General features: G+C 39.4%; 1 protein-coding gene across 1 annotated transcript; it reads left to right on the top strand.

Moving 5' to 3' along the window:
- Positions 1–43: 43 nt before the first annotated feature.
- gpd1a (glycerol-3-phosphate dehydrogenase 1a) lies at positions 44–11,182 on the top strand. Its single transcript, XM_026928358.3, has 8 exons — positions 44–181; positions 2,733–2,910; positions 3,265–3,405; positions 3,765–3,903; positions 4,704–4,816; positions 7,327–7,563; positions 9,298–9,404; positions 9,604–11,182. Exons 1-8 carry the CDS (start codon positions 138–140, stop codon positions 9,698–9,700), a joined length of 1,056 nt encoding a protein of 351 aa, XP_026784159.2. The 5' UTR covers positions 44–137; the 3' UTR covers positions 9,701–11,182.
- Positions 11,183–16,902: the final 5,720 nt, after the last annotated feature.

Raw genomic sequence — 16,902 nt, 5'->3', positions numbered from 1 at the left:
TCTATATATACACCAAAGAACGCAAGTGGGCGTGGTTTAAATAGCCAATAGGCGAGCAGGGGGCGTGGCTTGTGTGTAGCACGCGAAGCTGTTGTTTGACAACCGAACCGGTGTGTGTCAGCGGCGCCAGTCTGAAGATGGCAACTCCGAAGAGAGTGTGTATCGTCGGCTCAGGCAACTGGTAAGAAGCTTCAGAACACGTTTTTACAGACTTTAAACTCGTTTTTACAGACTTTAAAACTCGTTTTCATACCTGAGGGTTGTTCTAGTGGGATATGAGCAGCTTTTTGAGGCAGAAAGTCCGTATAAACGCAGTGTTTACACTGGAAAAAAGCAGCACTGTAGCTTGGCTCCTTATTAAAACGATGGTAAATGAATTAAAAATAAAATAAAATAAAGTAAATAAAACACTTTGTCATAGCCTGAAGTCAAAATAAAAATGTTTCTTGATTTTAAAAAACTGAAACGAAATGTAAATCGTAATTAGTGTCTTTAAAATAAACTATAAAAGCAGAAAAAAGTGAATAAATAATACATGACTAAAGTAAGTATTATTTTGTAATGAATAAGTATAAGATATAATAGACATTTGATGATGTTTGCTGATTGAGAAAAAAAACTTTTTAGATTTTTAAAAACTTTAAACTTTGTGGCAATATTGCACTGTGCAAAAGTTTTCACCCCCATTGTTTTCTGGTTTAAAGGGAGGGGAAAAAAACTCTTTTTTTTCATTAAATGTTTTTTTTCCCAATAAAAAAAGCCCCAAATATTATAGCAATTAAGTCTAAGATTTAATATTATATATTATAATATTATTATGGTCAAAAAAGGTACTAAATTGCACGTACCATTGCATGTCAATGCATGTCAGTGTACACCTTTTGTACCTTTAGTGTGTATCATAAACTGAGAAAGATTCATATAGTGTAAAGCTTTGTCCAATTATGTGCCATAAATCCTTTTGATAGGTTGAAATATAAACCCTGCATGGTAGAATGTGTGTGTGTGTGTGTGTGTCTTCTGTACAGTTGTTTAATGACTTTAAACTGTCAACATATTTATTTTATTGTTTTATTAAAGACAGGAAAAGTCCAAACAGGCTCGAACCCTCAAGCAGTGTGTGCTGTGCAGCAGGAATCAACAAAACATCTGGACTTTGCACAGAACTGGAGACAGATATTAAATCTATAAACAGATATTAAAGTGTTCAGGGATATCTATTACTGAAACAAAGACACACCCAAAGAGTGAAAGAGAAATAACTTCTCTGAAAGGTTTGCAAAATTTAAGTCTAACAATAAGAGGCAAGTGGAAATAACATTTCTATTCATTATTGTTTCACTAGTAATATCTTAACATACATTTCTGACCATTTGTGTTACTTTTGGTGAAGGATAATGAAGGAAAGTTGTGAAAAACATCTGAATAAATTAAATAAGGAATGGAAACTATACTAGGCACACACCATGTTCAGTGCGGAGATATTTTCCGATTCTGGAGCTCACGTTATCATTAGCAGCACACAACAGGTGGCTATGGTGGTGGCCATGAACTGTTTGGCTGCAGCTGGTTCACTGCCTCAAAGCAATGTGCAGGGAGACACAAACACAAGTGAAGCACATGGTCAAGTCCACCATGTCTAACTTGTTCCCATGTTTACAGCCAGTCACCTGTCATATGTCTATAGGATCTGAAGCCCGAGAAATGTAACTCAGCAGAAGTTAAACTTATACTAAAAGAAATGGAAAATTACTGAATAGCAACAACTAGCTAAAGGTTACAGTTTTACAGAAATTCATTGAATTGTTTATGCAATGCAGCTTGTTCACTGAGATATTTCAACCTGCTGAAGGATGGCATGAATATGATGAAGTGTTGTGTTCAATGTACTCTGGTAGTTTATAATAAATTCTGGCACGAAAGGTTGTTAGGTGTAATTTTATTCTACTCAGATGGAACAACACCTAACCAGGTCACCTTTAAATGCCCTTTGTTCAAAACCCAGTTCACTGCTCACTGCATGATCAAGGATCGAGGACTCAAATAAGACACTTTTAACTGATACACTGGTCATGGGTAAGGCTGATTTTGTTCAGGGGAGCATTGTAAGGTCCAGTTGTAGTTGAAAAGGCCAAATTAAAAAAGGTATGAGCAGCTTGTGTTATGATGCAAAATTGCTACGCCTCCTTCACTGACTGACAGCCACAGAAAAGCCACACCTCCTTCACTGTTACTGATAGGCATAGTGGCCACGCCTCCTTCATCGAAACTGATAGGCACAGAGGCCACACCTCCTTCACTGGTACTGACTGGCACAGTGGCCACGCCTGCTTCATCGAGACTGATAGGCACAGAGGCCACACCTCCTTCACTGGTACTGACAGACTCTGAAAAGCCCCAAATCCTTCACTGACACTGACAGTTGCAGAAAAGCCAAGCCTCTCTTACCTGGACTGACAGACATTGAGGCCACGCCTAATTCACTGGGACTGACAGGTGCAGAAAAGCCACACCTTCTTCAGTGGGACTAATAGCTACAAAAAAAAAGCCATGCCTTTTTTACTGGGACTGACAGACACTAGGGCCACACGTCTTTCACTGGGACTGACAGGTGCATGAAAGCCACGCCTCCTTCACGAGACCGACAGACGCCGATGCCACGCCTCCTTCAGACATTGAGACACAATGTACACAAATTTAAATCTCTGTCTTTCTCTTGCCTTCTCTTTCAGGGGTTCTGCCATTGCTAAGATCGTCGGGCTGAACGCAGGACGGAACCCGAAGTTTGACTCTGCAGTGAGGATGTGGGTGTTTGAGGAGATGGTGGACGGGCGGAAGCTCACAGAGATCATTAACACAGAGCACGAGAACGTTAAATACCTGCCAGGACGCAGACTGCCGGAGAACGTGGTGAGTGACGAGTGACGAGGTGCAAACTCACCACACACACACACACACACACCACTGATCAGAAGACTTCTGATTATCTAAATCTCAGACTCTCCATTATCTCTCTCTCTCTGTCTCTCTGCCTTTTTTCCTTTTTTCTTTCCTTATACTGCCAGAAGAAAGACTGATATTCCTGGCCAAACCAGGTAAACATACTGCTATGATGGAAATGATAGAAATGTCTCCTCTCATTCTCATCCTTTTTTTCTCTGTCTCTCTCCATCTCTCTCTGTCTGTATCTGTGTCCTGTATGTTTGTGTGTGTGTGTCTCTCTCGTTCTCTATCTCTCTCTGTCTTTCTCTCTCTCTCTCTCAGGTAGCGGTGGCGGATCTCATCGAGGCTGTCAGCGGTGCGGACATTCTGCTCTTTGTGATCCCTCATCAGTTTATCAGCCGAGTGTGTGACACAATACGAGGAAAGATTAAACAAGACGCTTTGGGAATGTCACTTATCAAGGTCTCACATTCACTCTCACACACACACACACACACACACACATCACTTACTTCACACAGACACAGACACACACTGTGTATACAAGTCACTGTATGTAGTGACTTGTATATAGTGACATAGGTTCATAGGTTATGAACCTATGACTTTGCTTTTCATTGTTTTTTTACCCTTTTCTGCTGAGCATGCATTTCTCACTGACTCTTGGTAGCTGAAAATTGTTATCACGTGTGTGTGTGTTTCTCACACTCAGCAGTGTGAGCACAGAAAAGGAGAACACTTAATTCTAAGATCACAAGATGTCTGTGTTTAAAGCATATGACACAGCGTGTGTGTGTGTGTGTGTGTGTGCATGTGTGTAGGGGGTGGATGAGGGTCCTGATGGGCTGAAGCTGATCTCGGAGGTGATTCGGGAGAAGTTAGGCATTAGCGTGAGCGTGCTAATGGGAGCAAACATCGCTAACGAAGTGGCAGACGAGAAATTCTGTGAGACTACCATCGGTAAGATGGAACCCATTTCCCTCACTTTCATATAAGTCAGGAATAAAACACTTCGTGGCATGCTGTTATAGGAAAAAGATCAACAGCAGAGTGGTGTGATGAAGCGGAGTTACTGTTATCATCCCGAAGCTGATTAATTTCCTATAACAGCAAGTGTTTTATTCTGCTTATACCACAGCAATTAGAAAACAATTATCAATTTTATTTATTACAGAACTACATATACTTTTTATCCATTTATAGATACATTTAATGTTGTGGAACGTCTGCAAAACAAGTTAGTTCCTGTTCTCACTTGCATTATAGCAGCTATAAACAGATGTTCCCTCACCAGCCTCTCTTTTTTCTCTCTCAGGAAGAAAGCACTTTCCACCCAAACCTATTCATAATTTATGTTTATTTTTGGGAAAGGGACAGAGAGAACATTTGATTGGATGCAAGTATGGTACACAACCCCAAATCACCAGTAGTTTTTTTAAATACTTGTACTAACTTCAGGAAAAGGACACACTGTACTGTATAATAAGGATGTGTATCTATACAAAAAATTTTTAATCTTTAAGACACCAATTTTCATTACATGGGTACTTTTCCATATATATTATATATGGAATAGTGTAAGACACACAAACAACCAGATCAGAGGGTGCCAAAATATCTGCAAATCATTATCCAAACAATATAAATGACTGTAATTCATTAAGCAGCCTGCCATTCAGAAACTCCAGATAAAGTATTATACTGTAATAATATAGCGTTGCTTGTCTCTCTCTCTGTGTGTGTGTGTGTGTGTGTGTTAGGCTCTAAGGACAAGACCCATGGAGCTTTACTGAAGGAGCTGATGCAGACAGATCACTTCCGGGTCACAGTAGTGGAGGAAGCGGACGTGGTGGAGATCTGTGGAGCTCTGAAGGTTAGCTGCTCGCTCACCTGACTCACTCAGTCCGTCCTCTTGGCGTTGTTTTCTCTCGCCGTTGCACCAGTGGTGGAACTTTGTCACGATGTTTCCCCGTGTAAGCGTTACATATGCGCCGTACTCACGTCGCCTTTCCAAATAAAGAATTTGTATGCACATACTCCCTCACCCTCAGTATTTCATGCACAATCAGTAAACTGGTAGCGCTGTTATGGCTGTGTACATCTGCTTTATATCCAACACTATCACAGCAAAGTGGAAAACAAGCATGGCTACTAAGCAACAAGTCTCACACACACACACGCACACACACACACACAATAGCATTTGCAGCCTCTGCACTATTTTGTCACTGAGCCAGTTTTCTGCAGATTAATACAAAACTCAGTGATAATGTAACGTGTGGTTATTGAAAGCAGGACGTGAGTGTGTAAACTCAGTGTGTTGTTTATTATGGCTAATCCATGAATCACTGTCAGGAATCCAGGGCAAAGGCAGGCGAAAACCAGCAAGGATAATCATTGGCCATGACCAGAAAAAACAGGAAATAAAAAGATCTGCAAAACTCAGAAACGCAGCTTGGACTTAGTGAGCGCAGAGTACTCAAGACTTTGCCGTGAAACTAAAACAAAACAGGGTATATAATCAAGAAAACTAATCAAGGACTTAGCAGTGAATACCTGGACACAATCAGGAAACACTGATGAACGGATGGGGTGGAAACGGACTAGAATAGAAACAAAAGGACACGACGTGAATTTAAAACAAACCATGAAATCAGTGCGCTGAGAAACATGACATGCAGCTGAGACAGGGCATTTGTGACACATTAATGTCACAATATTAATGGTATGAAGCACTGTGACCTTACCATCAGTTCCTTTTGGCTAAAACTAACCGATCTTGAGGAACACAATATTACGCTCCAGAGCGGCGTAACAGAAAAACATTCGCCCTTTCGTGCAGAGAATCCCCAGAGAATGCCGCAGCCATCCATGGCTGAGAGTCTGGGGAGCAAAACTGTCTGTGCTCTCTTGGTAGGAGGGGCATACTCTCTCTCCCCTGCCAATCACAGAGACACTAGCCAATCGTGGGCATCTCTGAGCTCATGTATGTGGAAGAGGGTAGATAGCGCTTTGCTCTAAGTGTGTTACTCTGCCCCGTGACGTAGCATGAGCAGCAGTTTGAAAGGATGTAGCTCGGCAGGTGACCAAATTGGGGGGAAAAATAGGTATAAAAAGAACACAATAATACAAAAATAAATTTTTTAAATTTTAAATAAATCACTTTAATTAGCATACAAAAAATGATAGCTGCTACAATACTAGTCCTGAACAAGCTAAGCAAATAGCGACATTTAAATACACTACAACAAGGCAGATTAATATTTCATAAATTGCAGCTGTAAGCTAATTAACTATTAGGTATGTTAAAAATACCAAACATTAGACTTTACTAAATGAGTTAGGACCGTATGTTCTCTGTCGAGGGACCAGAAGCAGCAGATGTATAAAAAAAGATCTAATCATGAGAGCTTTGCACTGTCCAATAGTTTCTCTTTCCTCTTTCTTTTACGTTTATAATTGAAAGGCATTCTGATATTTTTCTTCAGTAGCCTGGCCACTTCTGTACGGATAACTTCCTACGAAACAAAGAAACAAAAGGAACTGGATTGATCATTGTAGCCATGAAGGAGATGTATTTGGCTCTTACTGTCTGTTCGTAAAAGGCGGAAGGAACGAGCTAGCGTGGTTAAATGGAGTAATTTAACTGTGTGATGGTGTTGTTACAGACACTTCCACAGTTAAGCAATTAGACCCACAACTCCCCATTTCTCACTCTCTACTGAGGTGAGTGTCAAAGCTACAGTAGATCATAGATTTGGGTTCGAACGTCAGGATCAGATACCAGGAACTTTTTGTATTTCATCATTTATTTATTAATACAGACATAAAATTTGACCAGGCTGATCAAATGAAGGAAGCTTTATTTAAAAAGCATTTTTAGTCCTCTCCTGATATTGAAATCTGCCTTGATGTTTAGTCTTAGAGTTTTAAAATAGCTGTGTATGGACTGTAATTTTACTATAATGTGCTGTGGCCTGCTGACAGCATTTCTCAACACATTACTGAAACACTCACAATAATTTACATTTACATTTGTTCACTTTGGCAGATTTTGCAAGTTGCTTTTAATAAGAACGTCTGCCAACTGACTGAGTGTAACGCCTTAGCCAGAATACATTTAAATCCAGAGAGAACACAGTCCAAGCATACAGATGAGCAGTTGATGGATAACGTGCCTTTCTAAAAGGCCCAGCGGCAGCTTTCTGATCATTCCTGGGATCTGAACTCACATTCTTCCAATCACTAGCCTAAGGATTTAATCAGTCAGCTACTCAATGCCTCAATTTTAATTATTTCAATCATTCCTGATCTTTTATTTTTTCACGTGTGTTGATGCAAATAACAGTATTAAAATTCACACCTTGTTCCTGTGTTCTGCAGAATATCGTGGCAGTGGGCGCAGGATTCTGTGATGGCTTGGGTTTTGGTGACAACACGAAGGCGGCTGTGATTAGACTCGGCCTGATGGAGATGATCGCATTTGCGCGACTTTTCTGCTCCACCGGTCCTGTTTCCTCAGAAACCTTCCTGGAGAGCTGCGGCGTCGCTGATCTCATCACAACATGCTACGGAGGACGCAACCGCCGCGTAGCCGAGGCCTTCGCCAAGACCCGGAGGGTGAGAGAACAGGGTCTGAGGAACATCAGAAGCATCAGGATGTGTTAACTACTCATCAGGACTGCAAATCCGCCAGATTAGTCAGCAATCGTATGAATAATGCAATACAGTATTCATACAATTACTAAGGACGTGTAGACTGGGGACAGCTGATACTGTAGAGAAAACTACAAGGATACATTGTGAACTTCATGCTAAGAGTAATGCTGTGCTTTCATTAAGTAGCTACACACTCAAAATAAACAACTAAGAAAGGACTAAAACACTTTGTGAGTCATGCTGTTATAGGAAACTAATCAACAATGGTGTGGTGGGATGAAGCAGAATTCCAGTTACCAACCTGAAGTTGATTTCTTTCCTATAACGGCACTTCCTGAAGTGTTTTATTCGTCTTCTACCACAGCAATTTTTATTTATTAAAGAACAACACATACTTTTTATCTTATTTAGAGTCTTATATCTGAAGTTGTGGAGCGTCCACAAAACAAGTTAGTTCCTGTTCTCACTTACGTTATAGCAGCTTTAAGGAATCATTCCCTCATCAGTCTCACTTTTTTTTTCCTCTCTCTTGAAGTTTATGAGCCAAAAATACACAACTTGTCATGTTACAGAGAAAACATCAAGCGTAAACTCCTATCTCCTGAAGATGTCAGAAAACTTAAAGTTACAGCTTTAACTCTGACTGTTAAAAAGCACTGACACTGGAGGCTCCTTCCAAAAATGCTGAATAAGTGTCTCTTCACAAAAAGCTGCACCATATCATATCAAACCATCAGTTCAAATCAACAATTACACACGTTTATTTTTTTCATCTGATTATGTGGAGCATCTGCTGTGTTCGTCCCTGTGAATGAGCTGTTACTGTACAAAGGATAACTTCAGAACGAGCGCATTAATATACAGTACTGTGCACATGCAGAGAAATGCTGTAGAGCAAAGATGCCTTCAAAAATAATGAAACTAAATTTTTCTACATTAAAAAAAATACTATAAAGAGCAGTAAACAGTAATAAAGTCAATATTTGGTGTGATGACCTTTTGCTTTAAAAAAAACAGTATCTCAGGTACAGTGTGTGCAGTTTTATAAGGAAATGAGCTGGAAGTGTTACTGAGCATCTTGCAGAAGCAGCCACAGTTCTTCTGGAGACTTTGACTGTCGACTCGCTTCTTATTTCTGCAGCGAAACCCAGCAGCCTTCATTATGTTTTTATCTGAAAAGTGTCTCTTATGGAATCTGCTGCTTTCTTTACTGACATACAAACATATTCTGTAACATTTAATTTGTCCTGAAAAACTAATGTTTGGAATCTAAAATGTTTTTGGACTTAATCAATAATGTAGAAGTCATAAAATAAAAATCTATAACAAAGTTTGTACTAAAAAAATAGGGTGCCTAAGACTTTTGCCCAGTTCTGTAAACCTGTGGGCTGCAGCTGCACTACTGTCAGAGCTGCTGTTATAGAAAATCGATCAACTGCTGTAGATCAGTCAGAATCGAGAATTCAGTAATTGCTGTGGTACAAGTAAGAAATCAAACATAATGAGGTGTGATATTATATATATATATATAATATGTAATGTTATATGATATATATTATAATCAACAGAGTGTTTATACCACATTATGATATATATTATAATCAACAGAGTGTTTATACCACATTTAATTAATAGAATTAATCTATAGAATACTGTTCTCCTGTGTGTGTGTGTGTGTGTGTGTGTGTGTCTTAGTCTCTGGAGGAGCTGGAGAAGGAGATGTTGAATGGTCAGAAGCTGCAGGGTCCAGCCACAGCTGCTGAGGTCCACGTTATCCTCAAAAACAAAAACCTTCTGGACAAGTGAGACACACTTGTCACACACACACACACACACACACACACTTCACATTAAAGTCACTATTTTTCATATAATCCACACTGAGCACTATTTTCCAGCCTTGTTCTATAACACTTCCTCTCTCTCTCTCTCTCTCTCTCTCTCTCTCTCTCTCTCTCTCTCCCTCTCTCTCTCCCTCTCTCTCTCCCTGTCCTGTCACAGATTCCCGTTGTTTAATGCAGTGTATGAGATATGCTATGAGGGTCGTCCCGTTACAGACTTCATCAGCCTGTTAAAGAATCATCCAGCTCATCTGTGAGAGACATGACGTGTGTGTGTGTGTGTGTGTGTGTGTGAGAGAGAGAGAGAGAGAGAGAGAGGGCACAAGTGTGAAGGAGAGGGTGTGTGTCATTACATTGCTGATGTTTTGCATCCAGTGTCTTCCATTACTAGTACTGTAACAGTGCATTGACAGTGTACATGATTGCGCTGCTGGTTTTTTCTTTTTTTTTTTTTTCCATTTTTTGCCAAAGGAGCTTACGTTGCAGTTGTGCGTTACAAAATCAGTTCATTTTATATAAACATATACGTCTTAAAATTACATGGATGTCAGCAGCTTTTTTATGCACCGGTGTAGATGTGATTTAATGTTTAAGCATTATCGGTGACAGCTGGTTATGATATTGAATGAGAGGGCAAAAATAATGCTGCATTCGACTAAAGGTCATAACTCCAGCTACAAACCAAAGAGAACGCCCCTCAACTCGGGATGGTCTGCTCAACCCCGAGTTCAGCAAATCAAAATGGCTGCTCAAAGTAGCACTTCTTCCCTTTAAACGAGTTATACTGTGTATACAAGTATCTACTTTAGATCAATCAATGTATGGACAAATTCACTTGTTAAATCTGTAATGCTGATTATACAGCTGTTTTGAGGAGGTAAATATACATCACGCATTACAGTTAGCTAGCCTGGAGCTAACAAAAGACAAACATGGAGGCATCATGTTTTTTTCATGAGGTCAGAAATGGTGTACTTTCGAGTTCAGACTTCCCTGTTCCGAGTTGCAGCATACATTCTACTGTCAGTAACTCGCCATTATAATTATTAATATAAAAACCATGAAGAATGAGATTTCTAGCATCTCAGAAATAGAAACTATTACTCTCATACAGGAAAGGACACACACTCATTGAAAGACAGACAGGCAGCATGACGCATGTCTTCGAAATAACTAGCACAGCTAACAGAGAAGCTAAAGCTTTTGTTCAAACCAGGGAACTCAGAACATTGGTGTAATTTGTACTTTGATCGGATAAAGTTTGATAGTCTAGTATTTACTCCTTGTTTCTCTTCTAAAGGCAAAAAATAATCAAGAACGTAATCTACATTGCTCACGTTCCTTAGATACGTGACCCTATTGCACATGTGCCTTCTCAATCACTGCCGAGATTGTGTTACGGATGAGTCAGCGAAAAATTAAATACATTAGCTCCAGTCAGATCTAGGGGGCGTGTCACTCTATGTAGTCACCTGACATGACGGTCAGTGATAGGCTGCATGAATCTATGGTCTGGACTAGAAAGAAATCAGCTCCAGCCTCTACTTCAGTAACATGGCAAGCTGCAATTTTTCGTCTTAAGACAAAAAGAGAGAGTGCTGTTTACTGTTTATAGCTGCTGTAACGTAACTGATCACACGAACTTGTTTAACAGACGTTCTACAACATTAAATGTGACTATAAATGGATAAAAAAGTATGATGTGTCATTCTTTAATAAATAAAAAAATTGTAAATTGCTGTGGTGTAAGAGGAATAAAACACTTCACTTCACAACACTTCATCACGCCAAGCCGTCATTGATTATTTTCCTATAAAAGCATGACACTGAGTGTTTTATTCCTTCTATTGTATAATAGTTTGGTAAAAATAGTTATCGTGCTCAATCGAAAGAACAAGCATGAAGAGTAAGAGTAAATCTATGAACATTTTGCTCTCTGATTACGTTTAAATGTTAAGATGTTTTAAGAGCGATTTTTTTTTTACGCTTGCGATTGATTTTGTCAGAGTTCACATCAGGACTTCAGCAGGGCCAAGAACATTCGGTATTTTTTCCAGGGTGGTGCTGGCCCTGTGCTTTGGATCAATGTCCAGCTGATGAATGACTTTTCCTTTCTGCTGCGTTTCTGTTTCACTTTTTACTTTCCTCTTTTTTCTGATTAGTCCTGCTGTGTGTACAGTCCTTCACCAAAACTTTTAACTTTTGCCTTCGTTTAATTATGATGTTTAAATTAATATCTAATAATGACAGTGTTTGCAAGACAAGCAGTGTATTGTTATTTCTCCTCATCATCATTTTCGGCTTTTGTTTACACTGCATTTACACTGAAGTTTTCAGAGAGCTAAGAAATCTATTTGTGGTTTGGGTAACTCTATTATTATTATTATTATTATTATTATTATTATTATTATTATTATTATTATTTAGATTTTTTTTTTTTTTTGATGGTGATGTCACAGTATAATTCAAAGCTGACCAATGAGCATCTTCTCTAAAATGCACAAACATAGTGCACACTGTAGCCCTCTCTCTCTCTCTCTCTCTCTCTCTCATACTCTCTACTCTGCATTACTTTCTCTACTTCATTTCTTTGTTTATTTTTCTTTCCCTTCTTAGTTTCAATTTCTCTCTGTCTTCTTATTTCACACAGTATCTTCCTTCCTTTCTTCCTTCCTTTTTTTTGTTATCTTTCTCTTTTGCTCTTTCTTCCTGTATTTCTCAGGTTTTTTCCACCCATTCTCATTCTCTTTCTTTCTCTTCAGTAAGTCAACATAGAATAAGTACAAAATCTATCATTTCACAATAAACTAACATCAGCGTTACAGTTTTTAAAAAAAAGTATACATAATGATAATTGTGTATTATATAAGCTGATGATTATATATTACATAAGCTGATTTGAAAACAAGGCAAGATTTATAAATATGAAATTGATACTGAAATTGCAGATCTGCTGTTTCATGACTAACTACATCACCAGCTGCTGTGTGTGTGCAGGTAAGAATCACAGATGTGTTATTGACTATGATGTGCTGCTCTCTGCTGGTTGCATTGCAGCTAAACAGAGAGCACATGAGCTCAGCATGGCAGGAAATTATCACAAGACTTTGTGAGAAAAAGGCATAAGATTATAGCTGCCATTTTCCCCGGAATTCCTTACGTAAAGTTCTGCACACATGCAAACATTCAAGAGCTGGATTAGAAAGTATTACACCAGTTTTATCATTTTTTACAATATTTTTATTCCACAGAGCTGCTGAATTCTCGACTGTTTTCAGTCAGAAGGTGTTTGTTCATTTTCTACAGCAGCAGCTCAGAAAGTTCCAGCTGTGATTTAAATCTCAGATTTACATTAAAGTTATATTCTAGTATACAATGGTTTCTATAGTAACAGCTCATTCACAAGGACTTGTGAATCTAACACTAATAATAAACAGATAAAGAAATGTGTTATTTAATGGAGACTTCTGATAGGAGATGTTTATTTCACATTTATGGAAGGAGTCTCCAGTGTCAGCACTTTGTTACAGTCAGTAAGTTTCCCACCACAGGAAAGTCTTCAGGACAGAGGAGTTTACGCTGCTATAATGTAAGTGATAACAGGAACTGACTTGTCTCGCAGATGTTCCCCAACTTTAAATGTAATTATAAATGGATAAAAATGAAACGATGTGTCCTTCTTTAATAAATAAAAAAAATTGCAACTTTAGCAGTTTGCTGTGGTATTATAAGAGGAATAAAACACTGATACTGGATGTGCTGTTAATAATAATAATAACAATAATAATAATAACAACTTCCGGTTACAGTAACTCAGCTTCATCACATCACTCTGTCACGGATTATTTTCCTATACCTGCATGACCTGAAGTACACTATATTGCCAAAAGTTTTGGGACACTCCTCCAAATCATTGACTTCAGGTGTTCGAATCACTTTCATGGCTACAGGTGTATAAAATCAAGCACCTAGGCATGCAGACTGCTTCTACAAACATTTGTGAGAGAATGGGTCGCTCTCAGGAGCTCGGTGAATTCAAAAGCGTGGTACCGTGATAAGGATGCCAACTGTGCAATAAGTCCATTCGTGAAATTTCCTCACTACTAAATATTCCACGGTCAACTGTTAGTGGTGTTATAACAAAGTGGAAGCAATTGGGAACAACAGCAACTCAGCCACAAAGTGGTAGGCCACGTAAAATCACAGAGCGGGGTCAGTGCATGCTGAGGCTCACAGTGCGCAGAAGTCGCCAACTTTCTGCAGAGTCAATAGCTACAGACCTCCAAACTTCACGGGGCAGTCGTGGCCTAATGGATGGAGAGTCAGACTTGCAACCCAAAGGTGAACCTGAAGGTCGTGGGTTCGAGTCTCGGGTCCTGCAGGGATTGTAGGTGGGGGAGTGAATGACCAGCGCTCTCTCCCACCCTCAATACCACGACTGAGGTGAAATCCTTAAGCAAGGCACCGAACCCCCAACTGCTCCCTGGGCGCCGCAGCAAAATAGGCTGCCCACTGCTCCAGGTGTGTGTTCACGGTGTGTGTGTTCACTACTGTGTGTGTGCACTTGGATGGGTTAAATGCAGAGCACAAATTCCGAGTATGGGTCACCGTACTTGGCCACTTCACTTCACTTCACTTCACTTTGTGTGGCCTGACTGCATTGTGCCAAGACATTTTCATACTCCCAACTTTGTGGGAACAGTTTGGGGATGGCCCCTTCCCGTTCCAACATGACTGCACACCACATTCACATATAGTAATTAGTGGCATGTTTATAACATTGACTCATTTTTGCTTAGAAATGTCAGATAACTTTATAATTCTAAACTCAATTCAACTGGTTCCGATGGTTCCGGGTTGCATTTATTGATCTGATCCACAGGAAATAAACCTTTTTGGACAAAATAAAATATTCTGACATCATTTTAGAGGGAAATGCATCCACAAGTGTCATGTACAGGAAGAGCTCAGACAGATTCTGGAGGTTTACGAAGAGAAAAGAAGGCTGTCTCATCGAGTACGACCCACAAAGGGCAAGCTCGCTCACACACACACACACACACACACACACACACACACACCACCTCACCACCAGCCAACAGAGCGAACCAAACCAGCATGAAGCCTCAGAGACGCCATCTGTTCAGACAGATATATTTTTACTCTCCCAGGCCACGGTGACCAATACTTCCCACAATGCACCAGTCCAGGACATGTGACGCTCGGCCCAGAGAAGCCAAAACCCGGCAGAACCGCTATCATCAAAACCCTCCCTCTTTCAGAGAGGAAGTGGAACTTACAGCAAACAGAATGGTATTTGAAATGAAGTGCAGAAATATTGGCACCCTTTCAGAGAATGGGTGAAATAATTGACGAAACGGTTCACACACTGACTCAAATTTTCCACTTCAATAATTAGAGAAATAATTTATTAACTATTTGACATTTAAAACAATATTTAAAATTAATGCACATACAATGCCATCCTTGAAAAAAAGTTTTTAAAAAAACCCTCAGAAATTCTTTGTTGTTTTTGTCCATTTCTTGTTTTTCTAGGATATTTTATCCCTAAACATGGTTGCCTCTGCCTGGAGGTTAAGACTCAATTTCTATTCAAGGCAGCACAGAAGTGGGTGCAGGATACAGAATCTGTTGAATTCTCCGCTGCTAAACTCTCCAGTCTGAAGCTGTTGATTAATTTTCTAGAACAGCAGCTCTGACGGTAGTGCTGGCTGTAATTCAGACGATAGGTTTATATTAGTGTGCTCTTTTTAATACGTTATCGTTTCTATAGTAACAGCTCATTCAAAGAGACTTGCATGGTGGATGCGCTACATAATCTACGGCTTATAAAAAAACACTTTTTAAAATGTGTTGTTATTTAACAACATATTTATTCTCATTAATATGGTGCAGGAAATCTCCAATTTTTTTGTGAGGAGAAATGTATTTCATTCATTTAATAGTTATGGAAGGAGTCTCCAGTTTAAGCAGGTTTTCTGGTGAAGACTTCAGGACAGAGGAGTTTACGCTTTGCGGTTTCACAGTAACATGACGAGCTGCAGTTTTTGTTTCATTAACTTCAAGAGAGAAGAAAAGAAAGACTGGTGATGGAACGACTGTTTATAGCTGCTGTAACGTAAAAGATAGCAGGAACTAACTTATTTTGAAGACGTTTCGCCGACATTAAATGTAACTCTAAATGGATAAAAAGTATGATGTCAATTCTTTTTTTTTTTTAAATTGCAATTGATTCAATTTTGATGAAATGATTTGGCTAGACATACAACTGATTTCTGACTGTTTTTGAAAAGTAAGTAAGAGTTTTGGGTTTCAATCTATTTTTTTTTAATGACCACTAGAGGGAGATAGAGACACGTGGACAGAGAGACACGTGGTCGTGCATGCATAATAGTCAGACGTGAAACTTTGCAGCACGTGCTCCATGAAGTGTGAAATTCGTGCAACTCAGGAAACATATACATCCTATGGATGCATCCTATGTACACATGAAATATAGACATCGTATGTATATAGCTGTGAAACAGTGTTGATCACGTGATGTCTGAGTGACGCCACAGCTGCTGTCTTGTGGTCATGTCTCATTTCCTTCTGTTGAATCTGAGCAATCATGCACTGAGTGTTTACACTGCACTTACATCAGCCAGACTGGGAGAGAGGCAGATCTAGTATTTTCCAGCTCAAATGAAAACACACAGCTCAACCTTGCATTGTTCAAATGCTGCTGTTTGCTCAAGGTAAAGCTAAACCACGTGATTTCAGCTCAGGTGACTGGCACAGGCTGGACAAGGTGTGATCAGGAACAGACTCATGGCCTTGAGAGATAAACGCTTACTGGCAGCGCCTGTGTTTGCTGTGGCAGTGCCAGAAAACCTGAAAACTGCTGCAGGATTTAGCAGAACATAACGGTTACAGTACTCAGTATAGGACAATATGATGAATTAAGTAAGCAATAATACACTTGGAGTTGTGCTGTTAAAGGAAAACAATCAATGGGACAAAGTGGTGTGATGAAGCAGAGTTACTGCCGCCAGTTGATTATTTTCAAATCACAGCACACCCCTAAAGTGTTTTATTCCTCTTATACGACAGCAACTGTTTATGGTTACATTTAATGTCTGCAAAACAAGTGAGTTCCTGTTCTCACTTACATTATAGCAGCTATAAACACTCGTTCCCTCACCACCCTCTCTTTCTTTTCTCTTTTGAAGTTAATAGGACAAAAAAAACACAAAGTGTAAACTCCTCTTTCCTGAAGATGTTAGAAAAAGGAAAGTTGTAGCTTTTTTTTCTACTCAAATGTTTTGGTTGAATTTTTCAGCTTAGAAATTTTTATATGCATTGATGTGTTTTTCTTTCTTTTTTTTCCACAAATGTGCATCTTCTTCAGCTTCATCAGCTACCGTAGTGCTCGAATTTGATCTGTCTATCCTTGGAA

Source organism: Pangasianodon hypophthalmus, chromosome 8 (assembly GCF_027358585.1).
Source record: "Pangasianodon hypophthalmus isolate fPanHyp1 chromosome 8, fPanHyp1.pri, whole genome shotgun sequence".
Classification (NCBI taxonomy): Eukaryota; Metazoa; Chordata; class Actinopteri; order Siluriformes; family Pangasiidae; genus Pangasianodon; species Pangasianodon hypophthalmus.
This window is presented reverse-complemented; position numbering and strand designations above follow the sequence as displayed.